Here is a 21,575-nt window from a genome sequence, read left to right as displayed (position 1 = left end):
TCCTTTTTCTGAGTGTGGGGGACTAGGGTGGCCATTTGGCCTGACCTGAACCGTGGAGACAGAAAGGAGGCTGCATGGAGATGCCCCCTGCTTGGGGGAGGTGAGGGCAAAAGCTTGGGGAAGGGGAACCGGGCTGGGTGGGCTCCAACCACACAAAGGGAGGCTGGCCTGTCATGGGACACTAGTGCTCTCTGCTGGCCACACGTGCACCTGCCCAGTACCCAGCCTACCCAGCAATATATGGAAAAGATAAAAGAGCCACTGGCCATGTTATAAATATTATTTAAAAAACAAAAACAAAACAAAACAAAACACACATACACTGGGTCCCGGGGCTGAAGGAAGGAGTGGTAGAGCCCGAGGGCCCGGGCAGGCAGAAGCAGGTACTGGTGCTAGAGGGTAAGGACCCCACCTGTCACCAACCTGTCATTCTTCCCTAGAGGCCCCTTCTCACATTTCTCTACTGGCACCACCCACCCCACACAGCATACCAATCTCTGGTCTGGGGCTGAGGGCAAGGACTGCACTAGTTGCCCGGGAAGTGGAGGACCCTTAAACACCACAAGCAACCTTGGGAGGTGCCAACAATGGTGTGTTGGGGGTGGGGTTACTTGAGGAAGAGTGGACACAGACCAGACTAAGAAAGGAGTCTAGTGCAGATGGTGAGGGTGACCTAGGATCCACAGCCTCACACAGACCCGAGGCAGAGCAGCTCGTCGGGTCACTGGTGGTCATCCAGCTGCTGCAGGAGTGTCCGCCGCCGTCTTTCCAGCTCACCCTCGCTCAGCTCACTTTCCGACGTGTCCCAGCCCGTCTAGTGGAGCAAAGGCACAGCTCACCCACAGCCTCCCCCGAGGGCCACGGAGGTCTGGAGAGAGTGCTGACTGGGTTGGGGTCAGGTGCCTGCCTCTCACCTTCTCCTTCTTGATTCCAAAACCTGGGGAGCGGTTGGGGAGTTCTGCCCGCCGGAGCTCCCTGTCCTTGTCCTGTTCTGGTTCTTTCTCATCACTCTCCTTGCCAGCTTTCTCCTCAGGGTCTGTCTCGCTCTCAGGACTGTTCTGTAAGAGCCCAGAGTCCGCCTGCTCAGTTCCTGTGAAGGACAGCCCGGGAGGCGGCTGAAGAGCTCTCTCAACATGGCAGGGCCCTGGGTTGAAGTCCCTTCTCTACGCACCGACTTGTGTCTTCTCTTCTTAGTTTTCTTTTTTGGTTTCTTGGCTTTCCGAAGGCCATGATCTGGAGACAGAAAATGCCCAGTAAGTCTCACAGGAGGAGGGAGGGCTCATCCCTTTCTCTGCCATAGACCTCATTCTTTAGACAGGGAGCTATCTGAGGAAGTCTCTCAGTCCAGTTTTCCTTCCTTCTCCCAGTTCCTGCCTGGGCAGGGATGGGACATTCTTCCTACTCGGTCCACTCCACCTCCAACCTCAGGGCACTGGCTGGGCTCCTCAGGGGCCTTCTCTCATCTGAGTCAACTCTCCAGCTCTCAACTGCTTACCTGATCCAAGGAGAAGGCGAGAAGATGGGGAACCCCGTCCTCCAAGGGCAGCACCCCCACTTTCAACCGAATCAAGTGAGGAAGAGGGCTCAGAGCCTGACTCCGAGGGGTTCCGCCTTCTCCGTTTGGGGGGTCGGAGAGACGGCGGGGGCAACTCCTCCTCTTCCGACTCAGAACCCTGGGCAGATCAGCAGATACATGTCAGGGCACAGGTTCTCTGGCCTCCAGAAGCCCTCAAGTCTAGGAACTGGGGACAGAGAGGCGGATCCAGGGCCAAAGGAATTTCCAAATCTCACTCGAGGGGGAGGTGATGTAGGGAAAAAACAAGAAACATGGTTCCTATTTCCGTAAGACAGTCCAGCCTCCCTCCACATCCCTTCGGCCCACCAACTCACTGATGGCGAATGGGAACGCTTTCGATGGTGCTTCTTGCCCTTTCTGCCATGTTTTCGGCCTTTGGTGTGGAGGTGCTGGCATTCAGTCTGGTAGAGGCAGAAGGAGCGGTGAAGGCGGCACCAGGGTTAGCCCCAGGAAGGACCCTGCACCCTAAAATCTGATTTTGCCTCCTCCTCTCAGGCTAGGGCCTCAGGCTTCTCCAGGACACTGTCAGACCTCCCCTGGTTGTTCAGGGAAAGGAAAGCCCCAGGGGAAGGAGGAGGCCACTGGAGTCTCTGTTGAGCTGGACTGGGTGTTCATAAGCCTTGGACAGGGGCAGGGGGCCAGAAGCTCTGCCTCACCTCCAGTACCTGCAGGAACTCCCGGAAGAGCCGGATCCGCTCCGACTCCAGGGTGATCTGCTCAAAGGCTGAGTCGCACACAAAGCGCTCACGGACCTTGAACGGGAGAGCACTGCTGATCAGACCAGCCCCGGCACGGCACGGACACCGCCATGAGCACAGGGCAGGGCTGGGGCAGAGGAAGGAAGGGAGCCGAAGCTGGCCGCGAGCTGTGCTATGACTGGGGTGGGCCCCCAGTGGTGGAGAAGCACCGCTGCCCTCAGGACTGAGGGGGTGGTGTTTGGTGCCAGGCTACAGCCCTGACCTCTTCCCAGGCAGTGCCCAGCTCCAGAGCAGGCACGGCCTGCCTCAGCATGCTTCGGAAGGCAGCTTCCCTGCGCCGCATCCTTCGCGCCTCCTCCTTCTCCCGCTCTCTCTCCCGTGCCTCTGCTTTCTCCAGCAGCTGAGGGCAGAAAGGATGTAGAACTGGGTCACCCAGGAGGGTGGGTGCCCAGGCCCCACTCAAGCACACCATAGGTCGAGGGAAGCTGGGGTCTGAGCTCCTGTTGCCATCCCCTGAACAGGGGGTACGGTCACACGGGGGCAGTGAATGAGAAGGAATGGAACGAGACAAAGGGATGAGTTTGAGAATGGAGCCCTGGCTACAGCCCCGCCCTGCCCGGCCCCTCACACTATTGAAGGTCAGCTTGATGTTGCCTGCGTCCAGCGCAGCAGCCCTCTTGTCAAAGCTTATGACGTGGGCGAAGTCCTCAAAGGCTGTGTTCACCTCCACGCAGAAGCCCCGGTCCTGTGGGCACAGTGGCACATGAAGCAGGGGCCAGCACGGGCCTGAAGCCTGAAGCTGGCCTCCAGGGCTGGCAGAGGGTCAGACTACAGAATGCTCTAGAAGTCCCCCAGCCTCCAGAAGAGACCCGCAGGACTCAGATGCACTTCTGAAACCAAGCTGTCCAAGTCCTCACCATCTGATGATTAAGCCTCCCATGCCTACCCTTGGTTTGGATGTCCCAGGGAGCTGGACAGGGGCGGGGGGAGGGGTGGGCGTTGGGTCACATGGGGAGGGGGAACAGGGTGTGTGTGTGCCATGTCTGCTGACTGATGCCTGGGTTTCTCACAATTAATTCTTTGTTCCTTGGGCCTAAGGCCAGGCCCCAGGGGGGGCCCTCCGGCCGCTCAGTAACTTCCTTGCACTCTCAGTCAACACCTGCTGGCCCCATCCTCTGGCTCAGTTCTGGAGTGCTTACTATGTGTCAGGTACCATTCACTTCGCATACGTTATCGCTTTTAATCCTCAGTATCGAAATTTAAGCATAGGTCCTGGCCTCCTGATTTTATGTGGAAGGAGAAACCAAGGTTTAGAGAAACTAGAGCGCTTGTCCACGGTCTCACAGCTAGTATGTGGCTGACAGAGAACTCCACCCCAAGTCCTTCTGACACCAAAGCCCACAGATTAAAGCACCACACCCACACAGACCCCTCAGTCCATGTGGGAAAGAGAGGCCATTGGGTGTGCGTCTCCAGAACACTACTAAAAATACCTTCCCTTCTTGAAGCACCCTGGGCCAGGCTCAGGGCTTCACATCTCTGCCTCCCAACACCTTAATAAAGCAGAAGCTTAGGAAAGTTATCTCACTTGGCCCATGTCAACCTGGTGAAAAGCGGAGCCACTGGAGTTGGAGTCGGCTGGGGCACCAGCCCAGTTCCCTCCCCTTCCTTCCACACCGCACTCACTTGCTCTGGCTTTTGTGTCCATGCACAGCACGCTTTTCTTTTCTCTAAGTTCTTATTTGAATTCCAGTTAGTTCACATGCAGTGTTGTATGCGTTTTCAGGTGTACAGTATAGAGAGCATGCTCTTGTTTATTCCGAGAGCACTTCCTCAACCCATGCTCCAGCCCTTCTTAAACACACCAGTCTCTCTCTCAGGGAAATGAAAGCTCCGATCTCACCTCTCCACTGGCTCCTTCCATCAAGCTCATACCTCGCTTAACCGGGAACATCCTGTCCACCCTGCTCTCCCCTTCCTCAAGCTAACAACCTCTGCTTCTTTCTCTTTGACTCAAAATCTTTAAACGCAGCACGAAAGGAAACGAATACACAGTTATTGGGCCTACTATAAGCAAGACACTTACAAATACTACCACTTCTCACAACTGTGCACAGAAATTATCTCTATTTTGCCGATGAAGAAACTGAGGCTCAGACATTCTATAACTTGCAGAGATCTCAACCACTAAACAGGCAGGAGTCACCTGACCCTAAGGTCTGTGCCGTACCTACTACTCTACCCTCTTCACAGACACTACTTTCCTAAATGTGCTCATGTCCTCCTCATAGCCAACTCCAAGGGCCCCTTCTCAGTCCTCATTTGACTGATCAGTCCTTGCACCTCTGCTGCTCACTTCAACACTGTCCTCCTGTCTCTGACCTCTTTTAGTGCCTCTCTTGCATGTGGTGTTCCCCTGAGAATAGCATTTAGTCTTTTCAATCTACACCGTCTCTAGCAATCTCAACCCCTACCTCCCTCCTGATTTCAGACCTGTAACTGACCGGATATTTTATAGAAACTTCAAATTAAGCAGATCCCAAGAGGGTTCATTTCCTGTGAGCTACCCCCCCCCCTCCCCACCCCTACTCCCATGGATGTCCCAGGCCCAGATCTTCTGGCTTCCAGCTGTTCCAAGTCCAAGGCTCTTTGCATTATCCTATTGGGTGAGAGGTGCCCTCCCAGTCTGCAGGGCTGGTGGATGGCCATAGAGACTCCTGGGCTTCTCAGCCTTCCATAGGCAGGAGCTCAAAAAGGGGCAACAGAAAGGGGAACTATCTAAAGCAGCTTCTTTCTCAGGAGATGTGGCCAGACAGGACTCAGCGAGGACTGGATTCCTACAGGCCTGTCAGCAAAGGCCAGCCACTCCGTGGCTAAAATGTAAGCATCCAATAAAATTTAGCTCTCCTGAGATTAAATATTTATACTTTACATGATAATCCTATTTAAAATACAGTATTTGCTTTATTCCTCCCTGCCCCAGGTTACTTTTGAGACTAATTCCCCAAATGGAATTTCTATTTTCTCCAGCCTCTCTCTGTCCATCCTACTTCTGAGTGACTTTAACCTACTGATTTTAAACTTCCTTTTTTTTCAACAGCAGAAACATTTTTTTCAACAAAAATCTTACGTAGAACCCCAATATATAAAAGAGAAGCTGCTGTACTTAGAAACAGTAGGAGCATAAAGTCCCTCCCCTCACTCAGCTCCCCTTCCCTGTCCCAAGGTGCCCCCAAGGAAACTCAGGGGATCTCAGAAACACAGCTGGAGCACTACAGCTCTCCCTCATCTGTTTTCCCTGTGGAGCTCTAGCTTGTCTCCCACCTAGATTACCTCCGGACTGGTCTCCCTGCCACCTCCTGCACCTCTAACCCCGCCTCCAGAGTCCCATGCTGCTCTAACCTTTCTACCAAAGGGCTCCAACAGCAGGGGAGAGAAGGCTGGGGTGAGCCAGAAGAGGATGGCTCGAGCTCAAGATGTGTTTAAACCACTTGCCACTAGGACTTTCAGTGTCCCAAAGCTTCAAATACTATCTCATCACCATCAATCCCTAAGGACACAAGCACTGAGTCTGAGAGGTACTACTCTACACTCACCCAGTGGCTCTTCCGGGACATCATCTGACCCTGGCTCCCTGTAACTTATAAGATAAAAATCCAAATTTCTTATTTTAGCATTCAAGGCATTTTATACATAGGGCTCTACTTCCAAACTGGGATGTGTGGTTCCAGAGAAACAGAGGAAGCCACGAGACCATATGGTATGTCTTACCTAATGGTAAGTAACTTTAAAACATTAAGTTTATATTAAAGAGAGATATAACGTGGCATTAAGATGCAACACCTGAATCTGTAAAGCAAAACGCCGGATTTCAAAGAAATGTGTGTGCAGTGGGACATTCCTAGCTTTGGTCTCAGACCCTTTTCACCCCAGGTACCAAGTTATTCCCCTTGGTAATTAGGTGTATGTTGGTGGAAAACTCCCCCATTTTTTAGATGAGGAAACTGAGGCCAAGGAAGGTTAAAAGCCTGCTGCAGGTCACACAACTAACAAGTGGTTAAGCTAGACTTGTGCCCCAAGTAGTCTGTCTCCACGGTGCTGCTCCTAACTGCCGGGCATACTGCCTCCCCAGTGCATTTGCATGTTCTTGACTTCCACAAAGAAATATGCTTTCCTTAGGTTTTCTCCTTCTGAAACAAAAGGCTCTCTTATAGTGTCTCTATCACTTCTCTACCTTTGATGGACACAGACATTGAGAACCCTCTCTCCAGTGTCAGACAAGCAATGTGCATGCACAGCAGTAAATGGCAGCTGAACTCGCTGCCACGCCAGGGAGGTGATAGGGAGTGACGACGATAAGGATGACATGCATGGCGTCCCAGCCTGGGTCCACTGAATGCCTTGCAAAACCAGCCAGTGCTGCCAGATAATCCACATTTTGTTTTTTTGAGAGAGAGCGCGTGAGCTGGGGGCCGAGGGGCAGAGTGAGAGAGAATCTTAAGCAGGCTCCACACTCAGTGCACAGCCGATGCAGGGCTCAATCCCACAACCCTAGGATCGTGACCTCGGCCGAAATCAAGAGTCGGATGCTTAACTGAGACCCCCAGGTGCCCCAATAATCCATATTTTTAAAAGAACTGAAGACTCAGATTTTTATGTGCAACCTCCCAGTTTTAAAATATTAGCAACAAAATTGAAAGTTTTCTAAAATACTGTACAGGCCAGAAGGAACACATCTGTGAGCTACCAGTTTATGATCAGCTATGCCATGGCCTAACGTGCCGTGGCCTCTCCACTCCCTTGCCTCTGCTCCTGTAATATCCTATGCCCAGGACCTCCATCCTTCTCCACCTACTTGTTCTTAAAGGTATAGTTCAAATGTCAATTCTTTGGGTTCCTGTCTCTGTAATAGCGCTTGCCCCTCTGTGTAATAGGTGTCATGTCTATCTTCTATGAGATAGGAAGGCCATGAGCTCCTTCTAGATAGAAATTGTACCTTACTTATTTCTGTGTCCTCAATGCACAGTAAGGGATCATAGTAGATATCTGCTGAACTGAGCTGCAATGCTCCTACAAAACAGGACTTATCAGGAAGTCCTGTCCAGAGAGTGTGCCCTGCACCCAGCTTGCATCCACCCACAACCCCAGGCCTCCCTCACCTTAAGAATGTCCTTAATGATCTTCTTCTCATCATGGAATCGTGCCTTCAACTCCTCCACATAGAACTTGAACAAGTCCAGAGGGGTGGAGCCTGCGGGGGAGGGAGGGAGGGGGGCCTGGCGGGCGGCAGCTTCCCAAGGCCTGGGGGTGGGATCGAGGACAGGACGAGGGAGTGGGGGTGCAGACAGGCTGGCAGGGCAGGAAGCCAGGCTAGAGAAGGGGGAGCCTGGCTGCCTTACCCGGCTGGCCCAGCATGTTGGCAAAGCGGACATCAGTGCTGACCGCTGGGTACAGCTCCATCCAGGTGGACATGGAGTGCAGCTGCCCTGTCTCATGCAGCTCATCCAGGAAGGTCTGAGCAGAGAGAGGCCAGTTACAGGGAGAGTGAGACAGGGAGAGAGGCAGAGCCAAAGACGCGAGGAAGAAAGGAGATGGTAGGGAGAGGTAGGAACAATCCAGATTGAGGAAATGCAGGCAAAGGAGGCAGAGATGAGGAGATACAGATGGAGAGGCAGACAGCAATGCAAATGCAGAGAATGTAAATACAGACAGGAATGAACTAAAACTTGAGCAGAAGCTGGGCTAGAAGGCAGAGAAATAGAAACTTGTCTGGAGAATGTTCTTCCTATAGTTTTTGCTTTCAGCTTCCCAAAGTGATACATCTCAGTAACCCGCCACCACCACCGCCACCTCCAAGCTGGGGGACAAGCTAGCTATGCCTATCTGGCTCCCTACCAAAAGGAAATGAACTTGGCTGAGCTGCCAAGCTGTGCCTTTAGGGTGCTCTCTGCTGGCAGTTTCTGGGTGGTGCATACATCTAGTCTCCCTAGAGGAGCAAGGCCCAGAGTTGAGGGGACACAGCAGGAGCAGAACTGCAGGCACAGAGAGGCCTCGTGGAGGTGGGACAGGACGAGACACAGATGAAACAGTGGGCCTAGCTGAGAGGAGGCAGGGCATGGGCAAAGAGGTTATGGTCCAGGGCAGAGCAGAGTTCCAATCTAGTGGGCAACAAAGATACCTGGAAGGCCTCCCGGTTCTTGCGTTGCTGACGCCGCTCCCGAAGGCGGGCCCGCTCCCGCTCTTCCTCCTCCTCCCTCTCCAAAGCTCGGATGTGCTCCTCAAAGCAGATCAGTGCATCTTCCTTGTCCATGTCTAAGTGCAGGGCGGGGGGAGGCTCAGCCTGTACCGCACTAGTGGGACACCCTCACAGACCCCAGCACCCCCAGGGTTCAAGGATGCTGCCTTGGTAGATGCCAGGGTCACCCAGAGTGGTGGGCAAGAGGGCCAGAGGGCTATGTGGGAGAGCTGCTGGAATGGTGGTTCTGGGGGAGGGTTCATTCATGTAGAAGAAAAAAAGTAGCATGTATTCAGCTCTTGTGAATTCAGTTACTGGAAGTAATCATATGAAACTAGTAATCTCAGGATCTGAGGTTTTCTAGAACTGGGAATCAGTCAGACTCTGATGCAAGTTCAGAAGATAAATTTCTGATATTACCAGTGATTACAGGCCAACAACAGCTCACTGTAACACACGTGACCAGTTAAGACCCACAGTGCCATGACAATTTAAGACCATATTCACATGAGTTATAAAAATCATCATCTCCTGGTCTTCTGACACTTATCCTAGAGCTCTTCCTCCAAGGACATACAATGTCTAGGTCAACAGTGGACACCAGAGGGGAGGAGGGAGTGACCCAGCATTCTCCATCTCCAGTCTGGAGAGTGGGGTCCCAGGTCTGTGAGGAAAGGGGAAGGGACAGGCAGGAACGGAGACCCGGGCTTACTCTGCAGCTGGTGGTCCTGAGCAAAGCTGGGGTTATCCATGAGGTACTGCTGGGCCTGGGACCATGTGGTTTGGAAGTTGACACTACTCATCCCATCCAGGATGCTCTTCAGGGCCTGGATGTTGCGGCGCCGGAGCTGCTTGGCCTGTTCCTGGGGAGCCACAGTGTCAGGGTCAGGGTAAGGTAGGATAGGTCGGAGCTACTCAAGTGGGCCTGGACAGAGGAGCATTCGGGGAAGGCAGGTAGCTAGGGAACCTAGGAGGGCCAGACTCCAGACTTTCATGCTCCCAGAAAGGGGAAGGGGCACAGGTTACAGACCAACCCCTCATAGATGCTTTCTTGCCCTCCCATACCCAGGCTATAGGCCCAGACCAGAAACAGGGAGATGTGCAAGTGCCATACCAGCTTCTGAGTAAGGAGCTGGGACCCTGGGACAGTGGAGAAATGAATGGCCAGGGTCCATAAGGATGCAAAGACATGAACAATCTAAAGTGAGACAGGCTAATGGATCCAGCCAGTGACTGTTACCTTCTCCTTCTTGGCCAGGAAGAAGAGGACATCATCATAAACCTCTTTTCGATCCCTCTCAGGGACCACAGCCCATACCTCCAGCTCCCCAAAGGTCTGTTCTGCCCGCCTGTGGAGTATATGGCCCATGGGTAGGTAAGCAGGGAACAGAGACCCTGGGCCCGCATGTTCTCAGGGTTCCCAGGCCCCACCCCAGCCAGGCCCCCTGACCGGTAGCGGGTGGTAGAGGTCATGCGTTCGTGCTGCTCCAGGAAATGCTGCAAGGTCTGCTTGGCCTCCTTGGCCCTTAGCCGGGCCTCTTCCTTCTCCTCCTTCTCCCGCTGAGCCTTGTAGGCATTGAATGCCTGCTTTTTCTCACTCAGTTTGGGCAAGGCACTGGGGTGGAAGAGGGTGGGAGCGGGATGGGGATAGGGGAGTCAGCCTGAACCACCCTGCACAGCCACCAAGCAGGGTCATGGCAGACAGATCTGAGTGAGAGGTCCATGCATGGGCACAGCAGGCTGCAAGGAGGCAAAATGGGTCTCTGGGATGAGGGGAGGGGTGGGAGGCAGTCAGGGGAAGACTGGGCTCCAAGACACCACTAACACTGGGCCCTTTTGCTCAAGGTGCAGTCAGGCCTCCACCCTTTCCAGCCCCCTCACCCCAATTAATTCAGTTCCAATCAATTCAATTCAACAAGCATTTATTGAATATCTCATATCAGATACCTTTCCCCTCCTCCTCCAGGAGGCCCTCCAGCTTCTTTTCCCTACACCCTTGCCCTTCTATCGCTCTCCTGACTCAGGCCCCCTTGGGGCCTGAGTATTGAGCTGGGCTTCTCAGGGAGGCCCTAGCCCAGCTGCTCTCACAAACATGGTCTGGAGGGCCTGGCTCCCTCTGCCCAGGCCTACCTGTAACGGGGGTCGGTGACCACCATCTTCATGGCCTGTTCCCACGAGGCGTTGGAGGGGACAGCCTAGAATGGAGCAGGCAGGGGTCACGGGGCCTGCCCACCTCCAGCCCCCTCCAGGCCTACCCTGGGAGCCCCACCCCCGCACCTTGTCCCTCAGCAGCTCCTTGAAGGCCTGCTTTGCTTTCTCCCGGTTGCTCCAACTGAGGCCAGACCTCTCTGGTTCTGGCTTTGATTCCTCTTCCTCCTGCTGCGGTGGCTGATGCTGTCCAGCAGCACTGGGGGGCAAAGGGGACTCAGCCACAGCCATCTCCCAGTCCCCACAGTTTCAGTGCCCTATGCAATCAGCAGCATACCACCCTCTCCTGGCTCCCCAGAGCAGCCCTTTTCTGCCCTTCAGAGGCCAAGCCCAGATCTTCACACCCTTCCCAAGAGACCTGGCAGAGTTCAAGGGTTGAACTAGGTTGGGAGCTCGAGGCCAGTATCTGGAATATCTCAGGGGGCAGCCCTCACCTGCTGGGGCCCTCCTCCGGCTGCTGCAGAAACCCTTGCTCCACAGGCTGGGCAGCCTCTGACATATCGCAATCTTCACTGCCACCTGGCTCAGGCTCTAGAAGGCCCAGAGGCATAGGGGTGGGGCCGGGCGGCACAGGTGGGGGCTCAGGCTGGGGCTGAGGTGGCTGCGGCTGCTGCTTCCTACAGATGAGCCAGAAGGGCAGTGTCCACAAGTAGAGCAGAGACAGGGAGAGTCGGACCAGCTGGTCTCTATCCTGCGAAGGACTGGGGCCAGAGCAGACCACTCCACAAGGAGACTGACAGCTGGCTCTTCCACGGAGCAGGGACCATGGAGAGAGGGTTCACTCCCACCCCTCGGGTGGCCCCCAAATTTGGATGGATAGGTGGGCAAGTCACTCACCCTGCAGCCTCTTGTTTGACTAGAGCTGCAATGGGAAAAGATAACGTGGTCACAGGGTGGCAAGTGCCACCCCCCAGAACCACAGCCCAGGCCCACCCCCTCCTCACCCTCCAGGTCATCCAGATCCTTGGGCCGGGTCCAGCGAGACTCCTTACTCTGGTTGTTATAGTAGTAAGGTTTGCCCGTGTCTGACTTGTACTCTTTCCAGGGACACTGAGACAGCAGCAACTGCAAGAGGATGGGCAGAGGACATCAGTGGACTGGGCATGCCCTCTAGCCACAATTGGGGGAGCTAAGGGGATCCAGTGAATAGAGAACGTAGGAGTTTTTAGTTACCACCTGGCCTGGCACAACATGGGGGAAGGTAGATTTCCTGAGATCCTAGGGAGGTTGAGGGGTGGTTAGGGATCTTGGGATCAGAGGAACCATGTGCATGGTTAAAGACTCAGGGGAAGCCAAGAACTTGGAGGGGTCAGGGAAGCTGAAAGGAAGGGCCAGAAAGCCCCGCTCAGGACCTCTGCCTTGGACTTGAGCACGCTGGGCTTCTCCCACACGGACTGCTTGTCGTCAGCATTGTAGTAGTAGATGCGCCCATCAGGGGCCACATGCTCACTCCACAGGGCCCTCTGGGGGGGGGGGGGCACAGAATGGTGGTCAAGGCTCCTTTCCCAAAGCTCCTCCTCCTCACCCCAAAGATTTAACCATCAGCCCCCCAACTTTCAGCCTTTCAACCCAGAGACCCCTGAGCTGGAAGAACTCACCGGAGGGCCTGTCCCAGCCACAGCAGCTAGAAAAGAAGCCAAAGGAAACATTAAGTCCTTGCTCCAATCCCCATCTTATCCCACCTATTCCTCCCTTACTCCATCCCCAATAAATATCCCCTGGTCCCATCAACATCCCAGGCCCCCTGGCATCCCAACAGGCATGATCCAGGGTGGGCTCTAGTCCATGTTCCCCTCTCCCCTGTACCCCCCAACCTCCGAGCCTGGGGTGAGCAGACCCCCAGAAGACTCACAGCTGGCTGTGTCCGCACCCGGAGCCGTCTGCCGAAGAAAGAGGAGGGGGAAGGGTTGGGGCCAAGCCCAGTGGCCCCCAGGACCCAGGCCATGGGGGATGAAGAAGCAGGCCAGGCCAGGATCCATGTGTCCTGCTCCCAGGGACCTCTGCTCCCTAATAGGCATCCCCCACCCTCTGGGGCCGTGGCTCTAGGACCCTAAGGGGAACTGCATAGCAGCTCTGTTGTCTTCCTCAGGTGACAGTATTTTGTTGAGTCAACCTCTGAGACCCCTCTTCCATAGTGGATGCCAAATGCCACATCCTACCCAGACTCTACTATACTGAGCAACGGCACAAGAAGGTACGGTGAGATCCCCAGGTGCCGTTTCTTCCTTCAGAAACAAAGAAGATGTGAAGAGGGGACTGTATTCGAGTGTCCACAGTGCTAGCTCTGCGACAGTAGTGTCAGCCATGAATGTGTTCCTTAAGGAAGCTGGGCACGGCGAGAAGTAACAAGAGAGAATGTACATGCCGCTGGGGATGAGCGAGAAACTAGAAGAGCAGAGTACATGGCTGGAGAGGAGGACTTGAGTGTGGGGAGTGCTGCCAGGACCAGGGTGGATCCGATGAGAAGAGGGAAAGAATGGAGGCCATATCCCTGTACTTCAAATCAGACCCACAGGGCTGCAGTGCAGAGCCTGCTTCCTGCTGGTCCCCAGTGCTTACCGCTGCGGTGACAGGCACCGCTGGCATCAGCATTCCTGGCATCATGGGAGGTACCATTCCTGGTATCTAGGGATACAAAGAAGACAAAAACTAGCTACCAAGGTGAGGGCAGGCACAGGCTAGGCAGGCTCCTGAGAGATCCCATTTGGGGCCATGACCTTCACATGGGCACTCCCTCAGACAATCCCCGGCTTCTGGGCTCTCGGCCTAGCCGAGGAGTGTTCTCCAGTCATTCAGCAGACAAATCCTCATGGGCCTAGCCAAAGCTCCCTCTCTTTTCCCCTTACTTTCTGAAGTCCAGATGCCCACTCTAACCCCTACCCCCAGCTAGGCTCACAGGTTTTCTGAGGCACTGGTGAGGAGAGAGGATTGATTACCTGTGTGAGTGGTGGTGGCGCCCCCATTGGTGGAAGCATTGGGGGCATGATGCCAGGTGGCATTGGGGGGATGGCTGGCGGTCTCTGACTCATGGGAGGTAGTCCCATCGGAGGAAAGGGTGGGGGGATTCCTGGAGGGGGCATCTGAAAATGAGGAAAGGAATGGATACTGAGCAGAGAAGGCACTGCATTGACCTATCAGGGAATATCGACTTGTCTCCCACCCTTCTTGACCCTCCACCCCAGCTCTGAGGCAATTTCAAGGCTTTAGTTTGAGAAGCACAAAGCATGAAAGTGCCTGCTCCTCACCACTGAGAAAGACTGATAACTGGGGGGGAGGGGGAGAGGGTCTTCTGGGTCTAACAAGCAAGCACACAACTTCTTCAGAGGTAGGGAAGGGAGAGGGAAAAGGGAAGTGTAACTGCCGCCAGACCGTGGCTGGAAGGCTCCACCTCCTCGCCAATTCTCCCCAAAGAGGCCTCTCAGAGTAAGGGCCACAAGGCAGGACTCCAGGTATCCAAATCCCCCAGTCCCCTGCCTCCCATCCCTTTTTCTCCAACTCTGTGTCCACCAGCCGCTATTTCAGTCTGCCTTCTGTGGCGTATTGAAAGAACAGAGATAAGGAGTAGTGAAAGAGAAAGGCAGCCCTGCCACGCCCTCACACTAACAGGGTCTTTTCCCTTCCACTCCTCCTACCCCAGCCCCACTGCATCCCAAGGACAAAAAGACAAAGGGGGAGCTGTCAGCTTTATGGACTGGATGCTTAACAGCAGCTCATCCCACCCCAATGCCCAAGCAACACCACCCCTTTACCAAGGGCAGCAGAGGGGACATTACACAAAACCGTGCTGGCGAGGCAGCAGCGCTAGGGACTGGGGAGCTGGGGGTTGCAGGCTGGAAAAGCCAAGCCCAGGGAAAGACATGAAACTTACGAAGGGTGGTGGCATCATGGGGGGCCCCGGTGGGAAGGGGGCAGGCGCTGCTGGGGGCCGGGGACCAGAATCGGGAACCGACTGTTGAGGGAGAGAAAAGTCATAGGACCCAGGATGGGCAAAGAGATGGGCTTTTGCAGAAGGGAAGCAGAGCGGTGAGGATGAAAAAGGAGCACAAAGTTCAGAGAAAGGGTCTCCTGGCCCAGTTTCCTGCCCATGCCCAGCTCTGAGCCCTGGCTAGGTCTACTCTCTTCCACCAGCCAAGAGCCAGCGGGCCATGCCCCTTCAATAGTCATCTTTAGGGGCACCTGGGTGGCTCAGTCAGTTAAGCATCGGACTTCAGCTCAGGTCATGATCTCACAGCTCGTGAGTTCAAGCCCCGCATCAGACTCTGTGCTGACAGCTCAGAGCCTGGAGCCTGCTTCAGGTTCTGTGTCTCCCTCTCTCTCTGCCCCTCCCCTGCTCATGCTCTGTCTCTCAAAAATAAATAAACGTTAAAAAAAAACTTTAAAAAAAAGTCATCTTTATTTTGCCAAAGCCACAGAAAAGATGGAGGCAGCTGTACTGCAGGCACAGACTAGCTCTTCCCAAGGCTTTTCATCCATTCTCCCGTCTGTGGGCAAAGGCTGAGCCTCCCTCAAACCTTCAGCAGAGGCCTCTCATTCCCAAAGTATCCCGGGAGGAAGTGACCTCTTTTCCCATTCCCCTACCTGAATTCACCCAGTTAGATTCAAACCCAAAGCCCTGTGAACAGTCACTATGCCTTCAAAGCACTAGCCTCCTCTCTTCACTGCCAGCCTCCCACAACTGGCCTCATCCTTAGTCACTCACTCACTCTGAGACCTCCCACTCCCAATCACCCCCTCCTCTTTAGCTCTACTCCCCCTCCCCTATAGATCCCAAACCCATCTCCCTGTGGCTGATACTCTGAACAGCCTAGGTCTCCCTGTCCTACACCTACCGGCTGCCACATCCCATCCTTCAGTGGTTGGCTTAAATATCACTTGCTCTAAAAAGACTTCCTGACTATTTAAAGCAGATCCCTTCCAATTTATTCTGATTCCCTTCTAAGTTTCTTGGTGCATATAACAGTTTTGTAATTATTATTATTATCCCCTTACTAAAGTATAATAACATTCCATGAGAACAGGGATCATGTCTGACTTGTTGAAAGCTGGACTCCTCATACCTAATAGTGTCTGGCACATAATGGGTACTCAATAAATATTGAATGAATGTAAGAACAAATGAAGGAACAAACACCCCTAATTCTAAAAATTCATTCTGTAAATATAGCCCCACGTGGCCAAAATTACGTATGTATGTTTCCATTCCATATTATTCGTAAAAACAGACTGGAATCAGCCCAAATATCCATCACTAGGTAACTATGAAATTATACGCAAACATACAATGGAATACTATATAGTCATAAAAAATGAAGATGCTCATTGTCTTGATAGGAGCAATCTCTAAATACGTTAATAAGTGGGAAAAAAAAAGCAAAGTACAGCAAAGTTGGATCATTTGTATGAAAACTGGAGAGAAAAGATGACATACAAGAAATCAGTAGAAGGGGGACAGAAGTGGGAAGGGAAATTTCTCACTGTATGTATACCCTTTGTAACCATGTAATTATACCCCCTATTCAAATATATATATTTGAATATATATATATATTTATATATATATATTGAATATATATATATTTATATTATATATAATATATATTTATTATATATTTATATTATATATAAATATATATATTATATAAATATAAATATATTATATATATATAAATTATATATAATTTATATTTATATTATATATAAATATATATTATATATATATATATTGAATATATATATATTTATATATATATTGAATATATATATATTTTATATATATATTGAATATATATATATATATATATATATATATATACCCCCTATTCAAATATATATATATAAAATATATATATATATTTTTTTTTTCCCCCAAGCGAACTGAGGCTTGGAGATGCAGCCAACAGCCCTGCCCTTCCTCCTTTTTGCTTGAAGGTTAGAAGGTGTCAGGAGGAAGGAGTTCTATGGAAAGGTGGTAGCTGGCTGAAGAGGAGACACCTCACTGCTGCCCAATTTCCCTACTTACCCAATGACCCCTATGCCAAGAAGGCTCAGCATTTAAAGATGCTTTTTAATCTCTACCTCTAGCAATATCTGTCCTTCCTTTTTCCACTCATCTTGTCCTAAGGAGAGAAGGGCATAAGCCAAACTATTCCAACTTGAATCACCTCTTTCAGTGTTCACCTACTCTGGCCCTGTATTCAGACCTGCTCCTGCTCGCGACTGTCCTTAGCGTGAAAAATCAGAAACTAATCAATATGGGAGGAAATCCATTTCTCTGTGCCACACTTGCCCTGGGAGGTTTGACCTCCCAGACGCTGCATAACCATCTTTGGGCCCTCTTAGGCTTGAGTTGCCCATCTGAGATTGGCACCACCAACCATACAGTTGTCTAAGATAGAAACCAGTGAGTCATTCTCCACACCTCCCTCTGCCTTGTCACTACGTCATGGAGTCCTGTTAATTGTGCCTCATACACATTTCTTGAATCCATCCACTTTTCTCCATTTCCTCCTCCACCCTACCACCCCTTTTGTTCATCCAACCTCCTGTAGTAGTCTCCTCACATCCGCTCCAATCAGCAGCCATAACAAGCTCATCAAAATGCACCTCAGACCATGCTACTCCCTGCTTAAAATTCTTTGACGGCTCTCACTGTTCTCAGGGTGGAGACCAAAACCCCTACCCAAGGCCTGGAAGGCTGTGGGAGGTTTGCTGTGCCAGCCTCATCCACGCTGAGCTCCTGGGTTTGTGCTCCATCTGGCCACCCTCACCTCCTCTCAGTTCTCCCATGTCAGGCATGCATCTTTGCCAGGCACAACTTCCTGCCAACCCCATACACCTAGCCTACAGGTCTCACATCTGTCAATCACCACCTCCTCAGGAAAGGCTCCCTCCCAACCCAGTGGACCAGGCTAGTCAGAGCCCTCTTTTGCATGTTCATGTACCATGTACCCTCCCCCTTTAGCAATTACCCACTGGAATTTTACAGTTTTTTGCACAATGCTGATTGTAGGATTATTTTAGGTGGCACTAACAAAATCCAAATGCTGACACTTAAATTATGATACTTCATCGATTTTAAGAAGTTATCTGTGGGGTGCCTGGGTGCCTCAGTCAGTTAAGGGTCCGACTCTTGATTTTGGCTCAGGTCATGATCTCATGGCAGGAGATCAAGCCCCATGTTGGATTCGGCACTGGGTGTGGAGCCCGCTTAAGGTTAAGACTCTCTCTCTCTCTCCCTCTCACTTTCTCTTTGCCCCTCCCATACGCAGGCACACACGTAGTCTCTCAAAAAAAAAAAAAAATTAATAAAAAAGATGTATTTTGACAAGAAATGTTAAACTTTAAGGGGCAGGGACTTTAAACTAGACCTTAAACTTTAAGGGGCAGGGACTTTGCCTGTTTTTGCTCACTCTGATATCCTATCCCCACTGTATTTTCCTCACTGTCCCTGGCTGGCACACAGTAGGTGTTTATGTTTGTTGACTTAATGACTGAATGGTCTTGGCAGGTCCCACAAAACACAGCCACTGGTAAGGCATGGTAGTTACTCAGGAACACAGAATGGCAGATCTGGAGGGTCTTCTGGCAACCACCCAAGGTAGTCTCCTTTCTCAGATGAGAAAACTAAGGGGAATTATCAGTCCCATACCCCGCCTGTCAGGGACAGAGCCAGGACTGGATCCAACCTGCCCTCCAGTCCTATCTTCCGGGCATAGCCCTTGCCACAGGAAACAGGTCTGGTTTTTTCACTCTAGCATATTCCCCACTCCCCCTGTGGTTAAATCAGCAAGGATCCAACGTTTCCTTGAGGACTAGTGATGACTCCCTATTGCTCACCCCACAGAATCCTACCTAACATTCAAAGCCTTTCAACAACGCTCTTCCACTCTTCTTGGTTCAGCCTGACTCCATGGCTGCCCTCCTCTCTGCACAGCAATTGTTAGGTTACGCCATGTGTTCCTCTTATTCCACGGTCTCTGTTCAAGATGATCCAATCTTCAGATTACCTTTATGATTATCCTCCACACATATACACACTCCTACCTACTTGCGTCCCCTCAGGATAAATGCTGCACTACTTGGCACCAATGACCTGCTACTCTGTGGACGTTTGCTGGGTGTTTCCCACGGGACTGCCCATCTCCCTATTCAGGAGATTTCTCTATATTCAGGGATTATGTTTTCTCCTTTTAAGCCTCCTCTTGAGTGTCTAGTCAGGGCCCTGCATACAAAGTACTGTGATCAAATGCAGGCTCATCCTTCACCTTATTAGATTTTTGCATACTGGAATATCCTAAACAGGCAAATGTGTGCATGTGTGTGCATATGCTCAGGTACATTTGTATAAATTCTCTGGGTAAAGGCAGCCTGTGATGAGAGGGACAGAGGCTGGCAGAGGCTGTCTATATGGCTGGGGAAAGGGAACTGGAATAAAATACTAGCATGGGAAAATCTAAATAATAGAAAAATGAACTGTATATGACCATCTTTAACTTGGTATATGTGCTGCCGAAGCGAGCACTGACCATCTTTAACTTGGAATGGAGACCCCTGGCCGGGATCCAGATACTGGACTGTTTTGGACAGTTCCCGCAGAGGACAGAGCAATGGAATGAACATAAATTACCATGGAAATTCCAAAGCCCTCCCTTTCTTCAGCTTCCCCTGTGCAATGTGTACACTTTCTTTCCTGAAACACCCCTGCCCCTATCTCACTCAGTGCCTGTACAACTTTGGGTCTTATTACACTTTGGGGTGAGACTCTGAAGTAACTCGTGTGAGAGAGGGATATAGGAAATGGGGCTAAAGGAGATCAAGATCCTGTGTCTTCCTGGAACAAAAACAGATTTGTGGGCTGGAGAGATATGATGAAGAGACAATTGATCATCTGATCATCATATGTTCACCTGGGCCAGTGGAATCACCCCCCCCCCCCCCAAGGTGCAATCAATTCTCAGACTTCACATCTAAGGGGCATCTCAGAACTAAAGATTCAGAAGAAAGAATAAAAAGAGAAAAGAGCAAGAATGGAGAGACAGAAGGAAGAGCATGGAAAGAGGGATTAATATCATCTAACAACTAATATTTATTGAGTGCTTATTACGAGCCAGATACCATGCCAAATACTCATTTAATCCTTGCAACCATCTAAGAGGTTATTATTATCCCCATTTTATAAATAAAGAAACTGAGGTTCAGAGAGATTAAGTAACTTGACCGAGGTTCTAAGAGATTAAGTGGCAGAGGCAGGTTTGGAATCCAAGCAGTCTGACCCCAAAGCCTGCACTTTCAACTACTCCACCGAGCTGCCTCCCAGCAAGGATGGTGGTGCCACAGCTATTTCTTACAAACGTATTCTCCTGTTTTCTTTTCACCCCAGTTCACACACAATCCTGAAGGTTGGCCTGGTCTGACTCACTCCCTAACGGGATTTGTGTTGGAAAACGAAAGCTGGAAGGCACACCTCTCAGAAAGGGTAGCTATCATCAAAAAGAAAAATGCCATGGAGGCTGAGACCAGCTGACTACCCCGCAGTCTACCTGCCTCAGCTGCCCCAAACAGCACGGGCCCCTCCCTGTTTTCAAGACCATCCTAGTCCCCCCTCCTCTATACCAGCCTTAGCATTCCTTCTCCCCAAAGAGACTGGCTGTCTCACTAGAAAACACCTTCCACTGCTTCTCTCTGATCTGCCATCCCCTCAGGATGAAGACCTCATTCTGGTCTTCATTTTCTTGGGTTAGGTCTCAACCTCCTCTGTGACTTCCAGAGTTCTTCCGTCTCTCCAATAGGATTCCAGAGGCGCTGCCTAGCCTGCTCCAGCCCTGCACACTTTGTGCCTACCATCCCCCCACATCCCAGGGGATTTTCTGCAGCCCCAGCTGAAGGCCTCGCCTCCATCTTCAGCCTTCTTTCCCTTGCTTCCCCACATCCTAGAACCCGTTCTCCTGAACTCTTTCCTCAAGAACCACCCCATTTTGAAGCTGGAAAAGATCTGGGGTATCATTCTCATGCATTTTCCTTGTTTCTTTTTTAAAAACCGATGGGAAATCTGAGGCCCAAAGAAAGGTAGTGACTTGCCCAAGGTCACACAGAGTTGTTACACAGTTTGTTGATGGCAGAGTCAGGGTTGGGACCAAGGGTCCTCTGCTTTCTCGTTTCTTGGACTATCCAGCACTGGATGGGGGCGGAAGCCTCTCTTTCCTCAGGAGACAATGCCCCCTCCTCACCTCAGGAGACAATGAGGGGGAAACGAAAGAGAGGGGGGTCTCCAAGTGGTCTTACGGGGTATCCTGGCCTCCAGAGGAAACAAGCACTGGGCCTGGGGAGGGGCGTGTTGCACGCCAAATATCCCAGGAGGGGAAAGTGTGGCCCCAGCTTTCCCCTTATTCCTCGGTTCCCACATTCCCACCCTCTCTCCGACCTTTCTCCAGAAACCCACCCTTCACTTCTTCCCTTCCCCCTCCTCACCCAGTACCGCAACTCACGTTTCACTCAACCCCCCTCTCCCCTCACCCCGCCATCCTCCATCATGGCCTCCCCGCCCCTTCTCCCCCAAATCCCTACTCCCCTCCCCCTCCCGGGCTCCCTTTCCTAACCCCTCATGCCCCTCGCCCTCCCCCGGGGTCCCGGGTACCCCCGGCGGCCTCCCCGCCCCCCCGGCCCTGGCCCGAGCCGCCGGGGGCGCTGTGGGACCGCCCCGGGCCCCTCCACCCCCGCGCGGGGACGTTACCATGCCAGAGCCTCCGAGCAGCTGGGCCGGCTCGGCCCACCCGCCAGTAAAAGCCGCTCTGATTGGTCGGGCCGCAGCCGGGAAGGCGGGGCCAATGGGGGGTCGCACCCCTTGGTGGCCGGGGCTCCG

The 21,575-nt window shown here is 52.0% G+C and overlaps 1 protein-coding gene across 3 annotated transcripts; it reads right to left on the bottom strand.

Annotated features, from left to right (window-relative positions):
- Window positions 1–265: 265 nt before the first annotated feature.
- PRPF40B (pre-mRNA processing factor 40B) lies at window positions 266–21,554 on the bottom strand. Of its 3 annotated transcripts, none has more exons than XM_060657713.2 (26): window positions 21,447–21,548; window positions 14,586–14,666; window positions 13,654–13,797; window positions 13,277–13,342; window positions 12,570–12,597; window positions 12,316–12,341; window positions 12,070–12,180; window positions 11,662–11,782; window positions 11,555–11,579; window positions 11,152–11,334; window positions 10,787–10,916; window positions 10,640–10,704; window positions 9,960–10,124; window positions 9,750–9,858; window positions 9,222–9,372; window positions 8,453–8,586; window positions 7,674–7,788; window positions 7,434–7,525; window positions 2,903–3,019; window positions 2,537–2,674; window positions 2,233–2,328; window positions 1,891–1,977; window positions 1,496–1,673; window positions 1,172–1,233; window positions 915–1,058; window positions 266–814 (listed from the first exon to the last, which is right to left on the bottom strand). In XM_060657713.2, the coding sequence occupies exons 1-26, from the start codon at window positions 21,447–21,449 to the stop codon at window positions 722–724; spliced, it is 2,664 nt and encodes an 887-aa protein (XP_060513696.1). In that variant the 5' UTR covers window positions 21,450–21,548; the 3' UTR covers window positions 266–721. The 3 variants fall into 3 exon arrangements, with proteins under 3 accessions (XP_060513696.1, XP_060513697.1, XP_060513698.1); XM_060657714.2 differs by having other exon boundaries at window positions 11,710–11,782; XM_060657715.2 differs by lacking the exon at window positions 14,586–14,666 and having other exon boundaries at window positions 21,447–21,554.
- Between the last annotated feature and the right edge of the window lie 21 nt (window positions 21,555–21,575).

The sequence above is a fragment of the Panthera onca genome, chromosome B4 (genome assembly GCF_046562875.1).
Source record: "Panthera onca isolate mPanOnc1 chromosome B4, mPanOnc1 haplotype 2, whole genome shotgun sequence".
NCBI classification, from domain to species: Eukaryota; Metazoa; Chordata; class Mammalia; order Carnivora; family Felidae; genus Panthera; species Panthera onca.
Note: the sequence above shows the minus strand (reverse complement) of the source record. Positions and strands in the feature narration are given on the sequence as shown.

Bases quoted from the DNA above. Each gene is read 5' to 3' on its own strand.
- PRPF40B (XM_060657713.2), bottom strand. The intron at 13,798-14,585 runs GTAAGTTTCATG...CCTCATTTTCAG, and splicing joins CCATGATGCCACCACCCTTC to ATGCCCCCTCCAGGAATCCC. The intron at 1,674-1,890 runs GTGAGTTGGTGG...TGATCTGCCCAG, and splicing joins AGCGTTCCCATTCGCCATCA to GGTTCTGAGTCGGAAGAGGA.